This window comes from Fundulus heteroclitus, chromosome 17, assembly GCF_011125445.2.
Source record: "Fundulus heteroclitus isolate FHET01 chromosome 17, MU-UCD_Fhet_4.1, whole genome shotgun sequence".
NCBI lineage: Eukaryota > Metazoa > Chordata > Actinopteri > Cyprinodontiformes > Fundulidae > Fundulus > Fundulus heteroclitus.
In genome coordinates this window covers 2,338,223-2,355,441 of record NC_046377.1, presented here as the reverse complement: position 1 = coordinate 2,355,441, position 17,219 = coordinate 2,338,223, and the positions used below count along the sequence as shown (strand labels likewise).

General features: G+C 37.5%; 1 protein-coding gene and 1 non-coding gene across 4 annotated transcripts in view; both read left to right on the top strand.

Moving 5' to 3' along the window:
* The window catches only part of scube1 (signal peptide, CUB domain, EGF-like 1), a 156,582-nt gene extending 149,991 nt beyond the window's left edge, over positions 1-6,591 (top strand). For all 3 annotated transcript variants that reach the window (XM_036148942.1, XM_036148941.1, XM_036148940.1), the window contains 6 exons: positions 1,657-1,824; positions 3,660-3,821; positions 3,958-4,155; positions 5,309-5,461; positions 5,600-5,679; positions 5,776-6,591. In XM_036148942.1, coding sequence (XP_036004835.1) covers positions 1,657-1,824; positions 3,660-3,821; positions 3,958-4,155; positions 5,309-5,461; positions 5,600-5,679; positions 5,776-5,928 — 914 coding nt within the window. In that variant the 3' untranslated portion in view covers positions 5,929-6,591. The remainder of the gene's footprint in view (positions 1-1,656; positions 1,825-3,659; positions 3,822-3,957; positions 4,156-5,308; positions 5,462-5,599; positions 5,680-5,775) is intronic.
* Positions 6,592-16,935: 10,344 nt separating this feature from the next.
* On the top strand, positions 16,936-17,029 carry trnai-uau. The gene is made up of 2 exons: positions 16,936-16,973; positions 16,994-17,029. It is a non-coding gene; the product is annotated as a tRNA-Ile (tRNA).
* Positions 17,030-17,219: the final 190 nt, after the last annotated feature.

Sequence of the window (17,219 nt, the reverse complement as noted above, 5' to 3'; positions counted from 1 at the left end):
ACTACAGTTTTTTTCAGTTGTGCTGCGTCCTCTCATGTGGATGCACGTTTATTTCTTGATTTTATGAAAGTTTGCCGTGTCCGTGTAGACAAGGCCTTAGTTATTGTTTAACCTGCACTCTTGAGACGTGCAAAGCTTGTGAGTACATACCCCCCAAAAGACTTGTGGCGGTAACTGCAGCGAAAGTTTGTTTTTTCCCCCCAGAATTTTTTAATGCTAAAGAGAGCTTAACAGATTTACCTTCATAAGTGGAGCATTACTGCTTTTGCAATAGTGCTCGGCTTCATATATGTGCAAAAACCTTTGTTGGATATTATTCTTGGATTATTTAAAATTCAATGGGCACCGAAACTGAAAGGTAAAAGAGAAACAGGAAGAGAGAAAGGTGAAGCAAAACATTAAAAGGGAGAATAGGTGATATTTAAGGAATAAAGAGTGCAAGATAACATCCTTGGAATCTGCTTCTACACCTGCAGAAAGAGACATAGAAAGTACTACAGAACAAGCAGAAGGAGGTACAAACAAAGACTGGCTAGGATAACGTCATAAAAAATATATGGTATTATTTAATACAAGTTGTATATAGTGACAGACCAAGCTAATTATAGGGTTTATCTGTATAGAAGCATATTTTTAAGCACCTGGTTCCAAGCACCTGTAGGTGTTTGTGACAGCGTGCTTAAATCTGTAAGGTTTGTCCATAAGAAAAATGCTCAACAGTGGTTGTGAGGAGCCAAAACCCAAAGTTCGTTCTGTAAAGTATTGTCTCTGAGTACAACATGCTCTACTTTGTGTTGATCCATCACATTCAATTTTAGTAAAATTCTTTTCGGTTTGTAGTTCTCACCTGACAATATCTGAAAAGGTTCAAGATGATCTTTCTTTAGTTTGAGTCATAAAAGAAAACCAGATCACGCAGTTTAATGATTAACTTCCAACCATTGCTCTAGCTCATGGGCCAGCAAGCTTTTACAAGCCATTTTTGCCTTCGGTCTGACAAAACACAATTTGTTTAGGGCCACAAAAAGAACTCTTTAAGGTAAAATAGCTTTCACTGTATGACATTTGTTTAGATTTTTCAGTGAAAGAAGAGCAATTTTATTTCGTTTTTTTAAGTCTGCTCCTTCAACAGGACATAAATAATTGTTGGGGGGGAGGGCACCTAATTTGCAACCTATTAACAAAATAAACAAACTAATTAAAACCAATATTCCTTACACTGTTAGTGTAAGGAATATTAGTAGTATTAGTGTGCTTGTGGAAATGCAACACATGTACTGCATGAAAGGACCTAGGACAAATAGATAAAACTAGCAATTTAAAATGACTTTACTTTCAAAACGTTATTAAAACTCACATTGCAGGGTGGACTACTTGTGCCCTTTCCCCTTTACCCCCGTAGAGTTAAATAAGATTTTGCTATAAAACAGTCTCACTACAGCACATTTCTGTATACATAGACAGTGAGACTACTGGGGTTCGTATTTACATTGATATATGACACAAGAGTCCTTTGGGAGCCTCATAAGAAGCTCATTTACACACAGTTAGCCAGCATTTACCATTCCACCACTGGGCCACAGTCATTTAAAAAAAAAAAAAAAGAATAAAACTGTAGCTGACTATAACTGTGGCTTTGTGTTGTCTGTCCTCCAGGTCAGTGTCCCGCAGGTCAGTATTCCACTGATGGCTTCCGGCCATGCCAGCCCTGTCCTCTGGGGTCCTACCAGCCAGAACCAGGCCGGGTTCTTTGCTTCCCATGTGGAGGAGGCCTCATGACCAAATATGAAGGTTCTGTCACCTTCAGGGACTGTGAGGCCAAAGGTTAGGCTTTGTTTCTATGTGTCTCATTATCTGTGAAGTGAACATCCGATACCTTTACAGGTTTGCACCGTAAACAAGCAAGTTTTAAAAACATCCCCTGATATATTTATTTTAGCAACTAGAGTTGTTGGCGATGGTTTTATCCCCGTTAGTTGTTTGCAGACACTATTAATCTAAACAGTTAACAGATTTCCATCGTCAGGTCTGTGTGATGTGAAAAATTAAACAATTAAACCATGTTTTATCCTCTGCATTTAAAAGTAAAATGTATTATTTTCTCCCTTTTATCTCCTCTTTCTTTCACCTTTTCTGCTTTTTTTCTTGTTTTTTCTTTTCCTCTTCTACTTTCCCATTGCAGTGTCCATATCATTTGAAATACTCCCTGCATCAATTATAATAAAACTATTTATATGCATAAATCAAGCGGAGCACTATGGCAAAAGCCGTACTGCTTCACTGGTGAAAGTAAAATCTGTTGGGCTCTTTTTGGCATTAAGACAACAATTCTTATTGCCACATTGCCAGACAGGACACTGTAAAAAAAAAAAAAGGAAAAACAAATAAATGTGTTCCTCGGAAATAACAATAGAAAAAGCTTGTGACAATAATTTCCTGTTGTCTCTATATGTTGGAGTAGGGCTTCAAAACAGAATCCTTTTCCACCAAAATAAACATCCAGACCAAAAGCTTGAGATTTTGGCCCAAAATCTAAAAAGTTTTTTACTAAAAGAACAACAACACTGTGTCACACAAAATGAAATACAGTACTCCTAAATAAACATGGTGCTGGAAGCATCATGGTGTGGGGTTATGTTTCTTCAGTTGAAAGTTGATTTTTGTGGAGATGGATAAAGTTACAAGTTAAAATTTCCAAAATACCAGTCACTTGGGACCAAAAAGCTTGAAAGTGTCTCCCGGACCGCTGAAAAGGAAGGAGAATTTGACAGTGTGTCCAAAACAAAACAAAGGATTTGATCAGAAGAAAAAAAAAGTTTTGGACTTGCCCAGTCAGAGGTCACAATTATATGTCCCAGAAAATCCATTGGGTGACATAAAGCGGGCTGCGATGAAGAGATGTTCTGACAATCTGATAGAAGTGGATAACTTTAGGAAGGTAGTGTGGGAACAACATTCCACATCTTCAAGTCAAGATGGAAATGTTAAAAGACTACCAGCGAAGACTGTAAAAACAAGAAACTGCTTTAATTATTGATCTGTTTTTCATGATTTAATTCTGACCTTGGACTAAGGAAGGCTGGCTGGCAGATTTTAAAAGAAGAAAAATGAATGCACATTAGGAAAAATGTCCGGGAGGGAACGTTTAGACTTATTGCAGAATGTAGGCATAAAGCTAGTTCTTTGAGAAAGTATGAGCATACCTTGAAGAGCATGGGAGATTACATTAAGAATATGCCGGTTAACAGCAAGAAGTTATGACTTTGTTTGTGTTTTTGATAAGGTGTAGGGTTGATACAACCTTTATTTGTTGCCCTGTGGAATACCCTTCTGCTTCAGCACACAAAGGACACGTACCCCAGCCCAGTCTTTTGATGGTGGCTTCTTTGAGCTCTAAGGAACTCTAGCACAGAGTCCTTCTGAGGACTTTAACAGCCTAAAGCGTCTACTGCAAACATTTTCTTGTTAGACACCACATCAAAGCTGCAGGTGGCTAGCGTAGTCCACTTCATGTAAAAAGGTCAGGGTTGCTTTGGCAGGGGACCAACTTATTATAAAGCAGGTGGCCATAATGTTTTTCCAGATTAGCGTATATGTTCCGAAGCGTACATTTGTATTATAGCTTACAACACATTTATGACTATCTTTCTGTGTTTTAGTACACTGTGCTCCTGGACACTATTACAACTCCAGTACCCACCGCTGCATCCGCTGCCCACCAGGGACATACCAGTCTGAGTTTGGCCAGAACTACTGCATCAACTGCCCCGGGAACACCACCACTGACTTTGATGGTGCCACCAATGTGTCCCACTGCAAAAGTAGTGCTATATCTTGTTTGAATTAATCTAAGACTCATTTAAAATTGTTTGTTTTTAGAACTTTATGGGTTTTTTATTTATTTCAATACTGGAAGTAGTCCCTCTTCAAAGTTGCTTTGATCAAATCTCCCCACAGACCAGCTGTGTGGAGGGGAAGTGGGAGAATACACCGGCTACATTGAGTCTCCCAACTACCCTGGAGATTATCCCTCAAATGTGGACTGTGTCTGGTCTATAAACCCACCACACAAAAGACGAATCCTCATCGTGGTGCCAGAGATCTTCCTTCCCATTGAAGATGAGTGTGGAGATGTGCTTGTCATGAGAAAGAGTGGTAAATAGAGATGTAAATTTATCAAACTTATGCCTTCACAAACTTAGGTCTGCTAACGCATTTTAACTCACTAACCTTTTACCACAAAACAGTTTCATCATAAGGATCTTCTGCACATCACTCAGCTACACTAGCCTCGTGAATCCCAAATTAAACCAGCAACATCCTGAACACATGCTCGCCTTCAGAAACAAAACCTGCATCTCTGAAGCAAATGAGGCATGGTGTGGAACAAATCTGTACCAGCATGTCTCATCAGTGCGTTCTATTTTCTTGCATAAAGCTTGCTACATACTCCACAAGAACCGAGAATTTAGTTTTTGTTTTCAGGGTGGCAAGAACAAGAAAAAAAAGGTTATTCATACTTCACAGGAAGCTCAGCTACCGAACTCCTAGATAGTTCCCTGCACTGCAGCACACGTCAGACCCACGCTAACATTTTGACAGACAGCTCCACAGTGGCAGTCTCCTTGCTGTTAGAGCAGTTTGCTTTCTGAATTCATTTTGAAGTGATAAAGATTTTAATTCTCATACTCAATTAGGAATAAGTTGACTCACTCAGACAGCAGACGGACTAGGAACACACCAAACTCAAAGGATTCACTTGAATCAGTTCCCTTACTTGAGTTAGCAGACTCAGCCTCAAGTCAATGTGTGGCACCATATGCACAGCAGATAAAGAAACCCACATGTCAGGTAAGGAGCAGGATAACAAAAACAACAATAATGCTTAGTTTAAAGAATTTAAGAGTGAGAGTCCTCCTGAGAGCTTTAAGGGCCTAAAGCATCTACTGCAAACATTTTATTTTTAGACACCACAGCACAGCTGCAGGTGGCTAGCTGAGTCCACTTCATGTAAAAAGGTCAGGGTTGCTTTGGCAGGGGACCAACTCACTATAGAACAACTAAGGAGTTGGAACTTCTTCTGCAGGGCCGAAAGTAAGATCCTGGAATGTGACAACCTCAGTTAGCATCTCAGAAACATAACAGTTACCTAAAACTACAGATACCCTCCCCGCCCTTTTCAGAAAACACAGATAAAGTGGAAAATAATCTATATCCCCGATGTAGTTGTTTTATTAAAGAGGCTACTGTAACACAATTTTAAACAAATAATGATGAAGACGCTAACATTTCTTTGCCGTCCCTCCAGCGGTGCCCACCTCCATCACAACCTACGAGACATGTCAGACCTATGAGCGACCAATAGCCTTTACCTCTCGCTCTCGCAGACTTTGGATCCAGTTTAAGTCTAACGAGGGGAACAGTGGCAAAGGCTTCCAAGTCCCATATGTCACCTATGACGGTGAGTTTGTCGCCACGTCAGGAAAGTTGGCTGTAACACCTCAGTGGGAGGCTGTTTATTATGCTTTGCTTTCTACATAAACTCAATAACATCAGCATCTATTTCACCTGTTTTTTCTTTTATTACTTGGCGTTGTAGAGGACTACCAGCAGTTGATAGAGGACATAGTGCGAGATGGTAGACTTTATGCATCTGAGAACCACCAGGAGATACTCAAGGTATTGAAAGGATGCTGCAAAACCCCTTTTTTGCATGCTTTACTACTTTGTGCAGTCGTTTTTATGCTTTATGCTTTATCCCTCTGTTTCCTACAGGACAAGAAGTTAATAAAAGCCCTGTTTGACGTACTCGCCCATCCCCAGAATTACTTTAAGTACACAAGCGCAGAGTCCAAAGAGATGTTCCCTCGCTCGTTCATCAAGCTGCTGCGGTCCAAAGTGACCAGGTTCCTGCGACCATACAGCTAGACTGAAAACCTTCTTGCACTTTCTTGTTAGACCCTTGTGATCCTGCATCGTTTCAGATCCACCAGCCTACACGTAACACTGAATCCCTGATCACCGTCTGCCCCCTGTTCAGGATTTTGCCCGTTTTGTGGCTGAAAAGCCTAATTTTCTGTATCTGCCCTCAGCCTCTGTTGTCACATGATGCCTTTCAACGTCTTGAACACAAAACTTTAAGCCCCACCCTTTGTGGTAACTGTTCACCTAAACATGCAAAGTTTGACAAATATAGGTTTCTGAGGCCAGTTATTGTTATGTTGCGGAAATCTCCATTAGTATTTCATTTTGTAAAAGACATGTTTCTATTATATCAGCAAAGAGAGTTATAACCCTAAATACACCAATATAAAAACATCTATAGTTTTAAAGAATGCCCTACAGATGGAAAGCACAGTGTTAATGATGTTAAATGTTTTGATAGATTAGTGTACTCAACAGCTAATCCTACTAATTGATCTTTAGTCCCTAGATGCTGTCAACATCTTTGTATGACTTAAAGTAAAAACTGGTGATTCCTTTATACATTTATTTTAGATCAATGCTTGACATAACAGAATTTGATCCAAACTAACAGTTAACTACAATAACTGTCCAATAGAAATTACCCTTTACACCAATTAACTGGATATACCATTTAGTGGAGGTGAAGAAAGTTGTAACCAATAATATTGTCAAGGTTGAATCGCACTGATATAGATATTTAGATAAACTAAGAGCTACTTCAGTGCTTTAATTTGCCCATGCATCCTCCACATTGTTAAGAAAAGCTTAGATTTTACAAAGAAATGATTTCCTGACCTTTTTTTATATATATATTGTTACAAACTGCAGTGCATTTAATTAAGCTTTTGTATGATTGACACACAGTAGCACAATATTTTCAAGGGCAAGCAAAAGGATCTATGGTTTTGAAACAAAGACAAAAATATCCGTGTAGAGTATAATCTGTAGCTTAGTTCAGATAACAAATCTACTTTTATGACCATCCAAGTTTTCGCAAATAATGATACATGTTTCTAGCATTGGAGTCATGCTAGTGGTTTCTTCCTGGTCCAGTATTTATGCAATAGAAGGTGGGTTTTTTTTAAATCTGGCTATGACTATTGGGTAAAATGTTGCATTAAAAGGTTGTGCAGGCATAGGGCCCATTAGAAGGGAAGGTTTGGATTTATTGAAATGGCGTTCTGTGAGATTAGCTACACTAATGGTAACCTTTCTTGGAGGAGACAGATGTAAGATTGCCATGAGTTGGTAGAAACCTAAAGAAATCCCCTGGTGAAGAGGAAGAAAACCCTTTGCTAATGCTAAATGCAAACAAGAGTATGCATGTCCTTTTAATTTTGAAATTAGAACCAAAAGCAGATCTACGCCTGAAAAAGCCGATCAAGCTGTCAGCACTTCTCTGTGTTGAAGCAGTTTGCCCACATATAAATGACCCATTATGTATGAATTTAGAGGACAGGCTGTCCACATTTATGTATATTTATGTAAATTAAAACCAAAACGACCCGCTTGATATTCTCAAATAGCAAACTGTGCGCCTAACACGGAATGCTCACAAAAAATAGCTCCTTTAGAAATCTGGTGTAAACTTTGTTGTAGTGGCTAGAAAATGGTAAAATGGCAAGCTGCTGCAACTCTAGCTTTACAAAAACAAAAAATAACTAGAACTGCAAGTAGTTATAAGTGGGCTCCATTTTATATATCCATCTATATATATATAATGTTCAACACGGGCGCACAGTTTGTTTAGAGCTTGGTGATGACATCAGTGCCATCACAGACTGCATAATGTACTACATAAACTTCCAATTTGAGAAAACTTCCCTCCAGGGATGTACTGTAGTTCTGCAAAGACAAGGAATAGAATATCCCTGATATTAACACTCTGCTGAAGGATAAGGAGGGAGCCTTCAGAACAGTGAGTGTGGATGAGCTAAGGATGGTGAGGAAGGAGCAGAGGAGCAACATCAGGGAGGAGAAAGTCAGCTATTGCAGGAATATTGAACAGCAGTTGCAATAGCAGGACGTGTGTCGGGTTAAATATTACTGAAACAGTCTGCGATATGAAAAGAACAGTAAAGAGTCTTAAAACTTAGCACTTGTGTGAGAGAGATGAACGTTAAAAACTGATCAAGAATCAAATGGTAAATGGCCAGAATTTGTATAGATATATATTTGTCAAATCCAGAGGACCTCAAAGCGCTTTACGCTATATTCAGTCATTCACCCATTCATGCACGCAGAAAACTGTTAAGGAAAGGTAGAAGCTTCACAGTCAAAAGTTTATTAAACTGATTCCAAATGAAATACAGTAAATTTAGGAATTTCCCTGCCATAGAAATCAAATCCCATTTTTATTAAGCGGAAACTGACAGGACATAATTATGCACAATAATTTCCTTCATTATTCTGACATATATAGTTATTACAATACATCTGTAGTATATTTGTATGGACTACGAATAATAATTTTATCATGTGATACATTATTAACTTTTTCAATAATTTTTCATGAATTAAGTAAAACAATGCATCATTTGTTTGCTTTTTTTTTTTACAACAACTTGTTAATATGATAAACACCATTGCAAAAGTGATAACTGAATCTAGAATGCTCCTTTAATTAAAATAATTAAAAAGACTATTCCGTAGTCGTTGTGTTTGAGGCTCGAGAGATGAGGACTGCTGGATTATAAAAAAATAAGTGCTCTATCTACAGGTCTTGCTCCTATATGTATTTAGTGCAAGCTGCTTTGTGAATCCAGCGCAGAAATAAACCCGACAGAGAAAACAGCAACAACAAAAATGGAGATTGCACTACTTTGTGAATTCCCCTTTGCAGTTGATTGAGGCTTTTAGCTCAGGTTCTTTGTTTCTTCCAACTCACTGTAATATAAAAAAAAAAAAAAAACATGCTATCCCTTTAAGTATTGTGTGTTTTCAGAAAGTTAGTTTGGCTGCTAAAAACTACTTTCCTTAGATGTTCCACAATCTTTTTGAAATACATGAATAAGCGTTCATTTTGCAGTCTGTTTTGTGATAGATGCTAATATAATGCTATTAATACTAAACGTAATATTATTAATAACAATAAGCCTGTATTAGTAAACCAATATCAGTCAAACTTGCTGCTGCTGTGTCCTTTAATCCTTTTTTTTCTTAAGATTTTTGCCCTGTACCTCCCAGCTGCTCCCGGTTTGTCCACCTTAACTTGCCCTGCTTTGCTCTCTGTGTTCTGTTATTTTACCACGTTGTCACTGAACATGTTGAAACTTGTAGAGCTGTTTGTCGCTGATATTTTCGCCACAATGCATGGACATATCCAGTCCTGATGTGTCATAATGAACTGACCCACAAAGAGAACGCACTGTTGTGTTCCTACACTTTACTACTTTGCTCGCCTGATGGGCACAAGTAAGATGGGAAAACAACTAGTGTACTTAAAGTATGTAAAAATGAGAAGTAAATTAATTAATTAATTAATTAATTAATTAATTGCAAACCAACCTTTCCACCTTAGCTTGTGCTTCATCCACCTTAGCACAAGAACAGATCACACCGAATTTGTTTGGAATGAAACTATATACGTAACAAGAAGAGATAAACTACCTAGAAGTGGCAAAGTGTTACTTTGGAGAGAAATGTATGTGATTATCTAATATTTGGAACATTAATTGCACTTGAATTTTCTACTTTGAAATGTTGAGAAGTAAAAATAGAATTTTTTTTTTTTGTGTTTGCTTTCTTTGTGTTGTTTTCCAAATGTGCCAGATGGTGGTGATATCTACGATAGCTGTGTTTCCTGTTATGCTGTGCTCCCTGTCTTTAGCTATCAAAGATTCCACTCAGCCAGAGGTCGTACAGTCGTAGAAAAAAAAAAAAACTAAGTACTGCATTGATTTAGTACTCATGGAACCACCAATTAGTTGGAATAACCAGCAGAAGTAACTGAGACCTGTGTGTGAGACGCCGCTTTTGGTTTTGTTCGCTGCCAAACCTGGGACTGAATTTGTCAGGAAGTGAGGTCCTTGGGAAGGCTGCAAACTTTCTACCAGATTTCCCATTTTTGAATATTCTTTCCTCACTGCTGAATGATGGTCCTCCCTTGCCCGCACAATCCTTCACTCCTGATTTATGGAAGGAGCTGGGAGCTACTCTAAGGTCATTGCTGATGCCTTTCCACCTTGGCACTGTGTAAACACCCAGCTGAGAAGATATGCTCCAGGTCTCATCTGCCAAAGCACCTATATTTTAGTAATTGTTGTTGCACTTGCTGTTGATCAATCAAGTGTATTTGATCCTGAGTGCTTTTCAAATCCCATGGATGTAAGAAATGTGTACTTAGTTTTTTTTTCCCATGACTGTATTGACAATTTTGGTACTTGTCCCTTTCACATGACTATAGTAAACTAAATATACAGACGAAACACAGCCCACCCATTGTAAAAGTCATTTTTGCCATTACAGCCGTTTATGTGTAGAACAAATGACCAGTGTTGCTATATCCTTCCCTCGTTTCAACAAACGTGTATAAGCGTCTGGTAAAAAAATACCAGGCTGTGATATTCAAAAGGAGAGCGTATAAATAACTCAGAAATCCAAATTTGCCTTGTATAATTCAAACAAATCTGTGGGAAGTAAAATGTAACAAATAAAAAGCTTTAATAACCTGGTTGTAGAAATGTGTACATTCTTAAACTTGACGTTGATGAAGTACTTTTGACAGCATTCAGTCTTCTTTGATAGACGTAATCAAACTAATTTTATCATCAGGCGAAGGTAACCCGAGTAAATAGAAGGATCTGCTTTTAAATCATAACACCCCCAGTTAAATCATAAATTAACTTTGACTTAACCACAATTTTGCAAAGCTTTGCTTAATTTCACTACAACCAGGGCTGTAGAATCAAGGAGGTTCTTAAACGGAACTGGTCTGACGACATGAAGCAGGCTAAAAGCTCTAAAATGACAACACAGCATGTCCAGTCTAAATAAATTCAAGAATAAATGGTAAAAAAAACATCATTGGTATCTATATGTCTAGAAAGGGTTAATGAATATCTAAGGTTTTTGGACTGTAAAAATACGGAACCATGGCAACGGCCATGAGAGGCCGGCAAAAATTACTCCTAGAGGACATTGACAACTCATCCAGGAGGACACAACAGAAACCAGATCAACAGCTAAAGCACTGCAGGCTCAGATGAGGTAAAGATAGAGGACTTTGTGTAGGGAATATCTGATGTAAAACAGATACAGGATGCCTTCCTGCTTCAGAACCAGAACAACTTGCTGTAATTGATGGAAGGTTACTGCTCCCTACGTGGAAGTCCTGAAGGAGAATGTCTCGCCATCGGTGTGTGGCCATAAGGCCGACATCGCTTGAGTTATGCAGCAGGACATGGATCCAAAACACAGCAGCAAGTCCACCTGAGAAAAAAAAATGAAGGTTTAGAACTGGGCCAGTTGGATTATGAACGTAAATCTATCAGAGATGCTGTGCCATGACCTACACCAGGCCATTCATTCTTCAAATATGGCTGAATTATAATTAATTGGCGAACATGAGTTTTTCAGTTATTAGGTTTAGGTGGTAATTACTTTTTCTCATAATGCACAATGGTTGAAATTTTTTGCTCATAACAAATGGAATCATCATTTGAAAACAGTCTTTTATGTTTACTCTGGTTACTTTTGTCTGATTTGAGAAGCTGTTTGCTTGTCTAAAATAGTTGTGTGACTTACTTTTACACAACTAAGTATATATTACTATATAATTATATGATACTTTTGTAAAACATAGATGGTTTTGATCTTTTGTAACCTCTCTACCAACAATGGCTAAGGAGGGAAATGGGCAAATGTCAGGGAACATCCTACTGGACGTTCCCTGACATTCGGTTCCTTAGATTTTGCATAATCAGTGTGGACTGAAGGACTGAATGAAAAGGTGCTTCAACAAAGTAGCAGTTTAAAAGTGTGCAAATCTATGCAACCAGGCTACAGCAGCTATTATGGAGTTTTTCATGTTTTGTTCCTAACAGATTTGCTTATTTTTCCAGTTGGACTTCCCAGGTCTATTTTATTCTCAACATCGTAGCATATTAACCAGATTGTGTACAGTACTAGTAATGGTCGAGTTATTATTTTTTTTATTATTTTCTTTCCTTTTAATTTTTGTTGTTATTTTGAAAAAAGACATAATCATAGTTTTAATATTAGTCAGAGGTTACTGTAATTCAAATTGAGTTCCTGCCTAAGAATATGGCAGACTGAGTGGAAATGCCTTGCGGTTGTCACCTTTCCCACAATGTAATATCAGTAGTTAAGTTTTACCCAAAAGTAATCGGCAAAGACAAAATCCTTCGGATTCGTGAACGCCAGCCAGAAGAAATGGATCCGTTTGGCTTCCAGATTGATAGATCTACCAGTCTTACCAATCCCCATCCAATTTGGCCGGCTATGTGTACTTTTTTTTTTTCTTATAATAATAGCTTCCAGGTAAAATTGTAGCTTGTACCACTAAAGCATTGTTGTTAAACAGGACTGGAAAAACAGTATATCAGGGGTGTAACAATACAAATATCACTCTTAGGCACATCCGCTGGTTTCTGGGTTGTGGTTTCGCATTGGTTCGGTGAAAACAGGAAAATGAAAAAAAAAAGGCAAATGTTAGGTTTATTGTTTATTTTCAGAAAAACCCTTTAAAACACTAAGCAAAATAAGATGTTTTTTAATGAGGGCACTCTAAGGTGTCTCAGTAATCCTTTAAAGCATCCTTATTTTGTCTGATGTAAAAATGTTAGGATGGGGAAAGGACAACAGCGGTATGTCTATCATAAAGAATATAAGAAATAGATTTTTTCAATGCAGGATTTATCTGGATATTAAACCTTAAGATACTTCTTTAACACGAGAAGACTATTTTGTGGCGCTCCATCCAGTTTAAATAGAAATGACTGGTTTCTTTAAAACATGTCATGATTTTTATTGTGTTATATTTTGAAGACACCCAAAAAATTATGTTTTTTTTTAGGATTTTTTTCGGGGGACTTGTAGGAATGACATAGAAGTCACCATGTGCTCCAAAGCTTCAGCAAATACATATTACTCCTCTTTCTTAAGGAGTTTGGACTGCTTCTGAGCATCTATAGTTGACCATCTTAAATCATTGGTGCAAATAAAAACAAATAAAAGCTGAAAGGGATAGATTTATTAAAATATGTTCAATGTTTTGCTCTAGTTGTGAAATGATACAAAGAGGAGTTCTCCTTTTTTGGCATTAGGAACATCTAACATAGACTACGTAGTTTTAAACTGATGGCACAATAATTAAATCAAGCATGGAGTTTTAGGGATTCTTTTTGTTTTTTATATAAAATCTCATCTTGTTCACATGAACCCAATATCACGCGTCAGTTCTTGTGAAGTGAATGTATTGTTACACCCCAAGCTGCAATCCTACAATACATGAATTTAGTGAATATTTCGGGGAATAAAGATAAACGCCCCTGCATGTGTACGCTCTGTTGCTCTTGTTACTCCGGTTACTTTCTCAAACCCTGGCTTGCATCCGCTCATTTCCATCCAAGCTTCACAACAATATACCTTGCCTGACTGTTTGGCACATACCACCTGACCAAAATTCCAGCATTTGGCCACAAAAAACACATTTTAATTACTGACTGTCTGAATTTGAGAACCCACACATGCACCGAAAAGAAATGGAGTTTTAAAACTCTACCAGCTGTTACACAGTGTACTAAAATGAAGCGGATGACTGGAAGGTGGGAAATTAATCTGAGAGTTTGGGCTTTGGAAAACACTTTGTGGTCATGGGAAACTGTTAAAGTTAATCAGCTCTAACATTCAGAACCCCAACTACGGTTCCACTGAATTAGGACTTCTGGTCATAGTTTTGGCTTCAAATGCAAAATGTGTAATTTTAGGAGAAAAACAAAACAAAAAAACTAGTAATTTTTCTATTGCTGGCTGTCAATTTCTCCTTTAGGTAATGTAACTCATAAAGGTACTGAGACAGTTAGTGTTTGTTTACGTAATTCCTGATATGAATTCGCAAATTATTGTTTTCATAAAGTCGTGTTTCTGTTATATGATGAGCATTGTTTGATGGAAAGTTGTCTAAAAAGGGATCAAAATGTTATAAAAGTTTAAAATACATCTATTGGAACGCTCCTTCGCCCCTTTGAGGAATGTATCCCACCCTGAATGGGTGTATGCATGTCGTGTGGATGGGAGTCCTACAAGTCTATGTGCAGTAAGTGTGATTGTGTGACAGATGGAGCGGCGTATTTCTATGGATGCCTGTGAAAGAAGATATATATGTATACTTTAGTCCCATTTTTTGTATTGGAATCATTTTTACTTTGTGTTAGTTTGTACCCAAAGAGAGAAACTGTAACACAGTGTTGTGCCATTTTTTGCTCCATGAAACTCCAGTACTGAAAAAAAAAAAAAAATTCAATAAACCGTAGCAGAAAACCAACCAATATGTCTTTGTTGTGATTTTGTGTGAAATCTTTGTGTGTAGATGTCCGTCTGGTAAATTTGATAAACGACGATTTCATTGATGTATTTGTTTTATATAAAAGCTAAACTTCTGGGGTAATTTACGTGCCTCATCTTACCCTAAACCAGTGAAAAGTTGTGTTGCACGTATTGTTAAAGAACGTTCAACAAATGTCCTTGATGAACGTCCCACTTTTTCAGCGATTAGAGCAAACATTTGTGAATAGATTTGTTAAGCTCGTTTTTATACTCTCTAAATCTCATTTCCATTACTGCCAAATTGTAAATTTCACCCATAAAAATTGGCATGTAACATTTTCAGACCTAAGATAAAAAGACACTGTCTCTACCTCTCTTTTCAATTTAAAATCAGGGTTAAATCATGAAATGATTCATGATTTATTTCAGTTTTTTTTTTATCTGTGTCTTTATTTTAGCCAGTTAGGCATGTGCTGACATCAAATAAAAGACTTTTTGGTCTAGATGTAGCTGACAACATGACTATAGGAATGTTTTTTAAAATTCAACTAATGTTGGGCCAGCAACATCATGCCTGACTGACATAAAGTCAATAATGTTGTAAATCTGCTGATTTTCTAAGTGAGAACATGCTTAATTAGGAGGTTTCAGATTATGTGAAATGTGAAGAAACGTCTTTCTTAAATTCAAGATTCAAAAATGTGTTTCTTGTTTCAATGCATTTATTGCTGGAAATGTCTCCTACAGTAGCAAAGGTGATCCCTTGGCTGAGTTAAAAACAATAAACAAGTCAAGTCAATAAACTGTCCTTTTTTTGACTACTGCAAAGACCAAACATCCATCAAAGATCCTTTGGTTAATGATTTAAGGCCATGAATACATTTGTTTTTTTCCACATGCGCACATAATGTCATAACAATATGTGTTGAAAGGTCTTTGGCTTCTTTCAGAGGCATGAATTTGTTATGGCACACATAATAAAAATAAATAAATCTTTGCAAACAGGTACATCTAAAAAATCTGAATATAATTAAAAAGTCAAATGTTTTTGTCACTTATCGTAGAAAGGGAAACTTATATATTATATAGATTTGTTACAGGGCGAAATGTTACAAGCCTTTATTTCTTGTCATTTTTATCATTTTGTCTTAAAGATAATTAAAAAACAAAATCTGTGCCTTAGAAAATTCGAACATAAGAAAAAAGTTAAATACTGTAAACTCATGTTGTCACATCTTAATCAGCTAATTAACTCCAAAGAGGTCAAAATTTCCCTTTGGGATTAATAAAGTATTTTTGAACTGAATTGAATAATAATAATGCTAAAGTTTCTTGTGATGCTAATATCCCTAATCATTTATCCAAATTGGAGATTCTAAAATTTGTGGATTTATTTATTTTTTGTCTGTAAACAACACGTTTAGCCCAGCTCAAAGGGGCTCAATTAAAAACAGATCTGTTTCATTTGTGTCAAACTCACAATTCCAGACAGCAGAATATAATTTACATCACAAACTGGATTAGATATGTCATCTATAAGCAGAAGGAGCTTACATTAGATCCACGGCTAAAAGAACCGAAGAAGGAGAGAAATATTCGTCCTTCTTCTGCAGATTATCAAAGACCCCACAGGGTTTAAAAAAAGCCATGCGAAAACATTGGTTATTATATGAAACAAAGGATCTGATCCCAAGCCAATCATAAATCTGATTACCCCGTATGTTCCTGACAGAGCACTTCGCTCTCAGACTGCAGGTCTGCTGGTGGTTCCTAGAGTCTCTAAAAGTAGAATGGGAGGCAGATCCTTTAGCTATCAGGCTCCTCTCCTGTGGAACCAACTCCCAGTTTTGGTCCGTGAGGCAGACACCCTGTCTACTTTTAAGACTAATCTTAAAACTTTCCTTTTTGACAAAGCTTATAGTTAGAGTGGCTCATGTTACCCTGAGCTACCTCTATAGTTATGCTGTGATAGGCCTAGGCTGCTGGAGGACATCAGGGTCTATTTCTCTCACTCTACTGAGTTCTACTGTTCTCCAGTTTTGCATTGCATTACATTGAAATTTATGTTGTCATTTCAGCTTTTAACTTTTTGTTCTCTCTCTTTTTTCTTCATAGTAGGTAGGACAGCCCTACAATTCTAGGAACAATAGGTTTTCTGAAGATTTGACCCCTGGTAAAGTCTCCAATAACAAATTGATCTGACCAACATGGTCAGATCAAGAGTTATTCAAAGATCTAAATACAGGAAAACACATTGACTGGTATGCTTTTCCAAGAGGAAGAGGATTGAGGAAGCCTGTAGGAGCTTGCGTGTGAGGTCATAATAGAGAGGCTTTGCCTTCTGGCCTGGCTAAATCTGTAATAGATTTAGTTGGGTCTCAAAGCCTTGATAACCTGACCTGGACAGTGGGATATGGTAGGTCACATCACATATGCAGATATCATAAACAAGCCTGGCAGGTTCCAGTGGCGCAATCGGTCAGCGCGCGGTACTTATAAGACAGTAACCTGTGGAGTCATGCCGAGGTTGTGAGTTCAAGCCTCACCTGGAGCAATATTTCTTTAATACAAGAGAAGAATTAGCAATTACATGGACAGAAACATTATTCAGTAATTGGATTTCTTTAGCTGGAAATCTTGCACCAAGGAGATCATAGCACACATTAAAAAAAGGCAGATTTTCTTCTGATGGGGCACTACATGTTCTTCTTTTGATGAAAATAAATCAGTCAATACATTGTTGG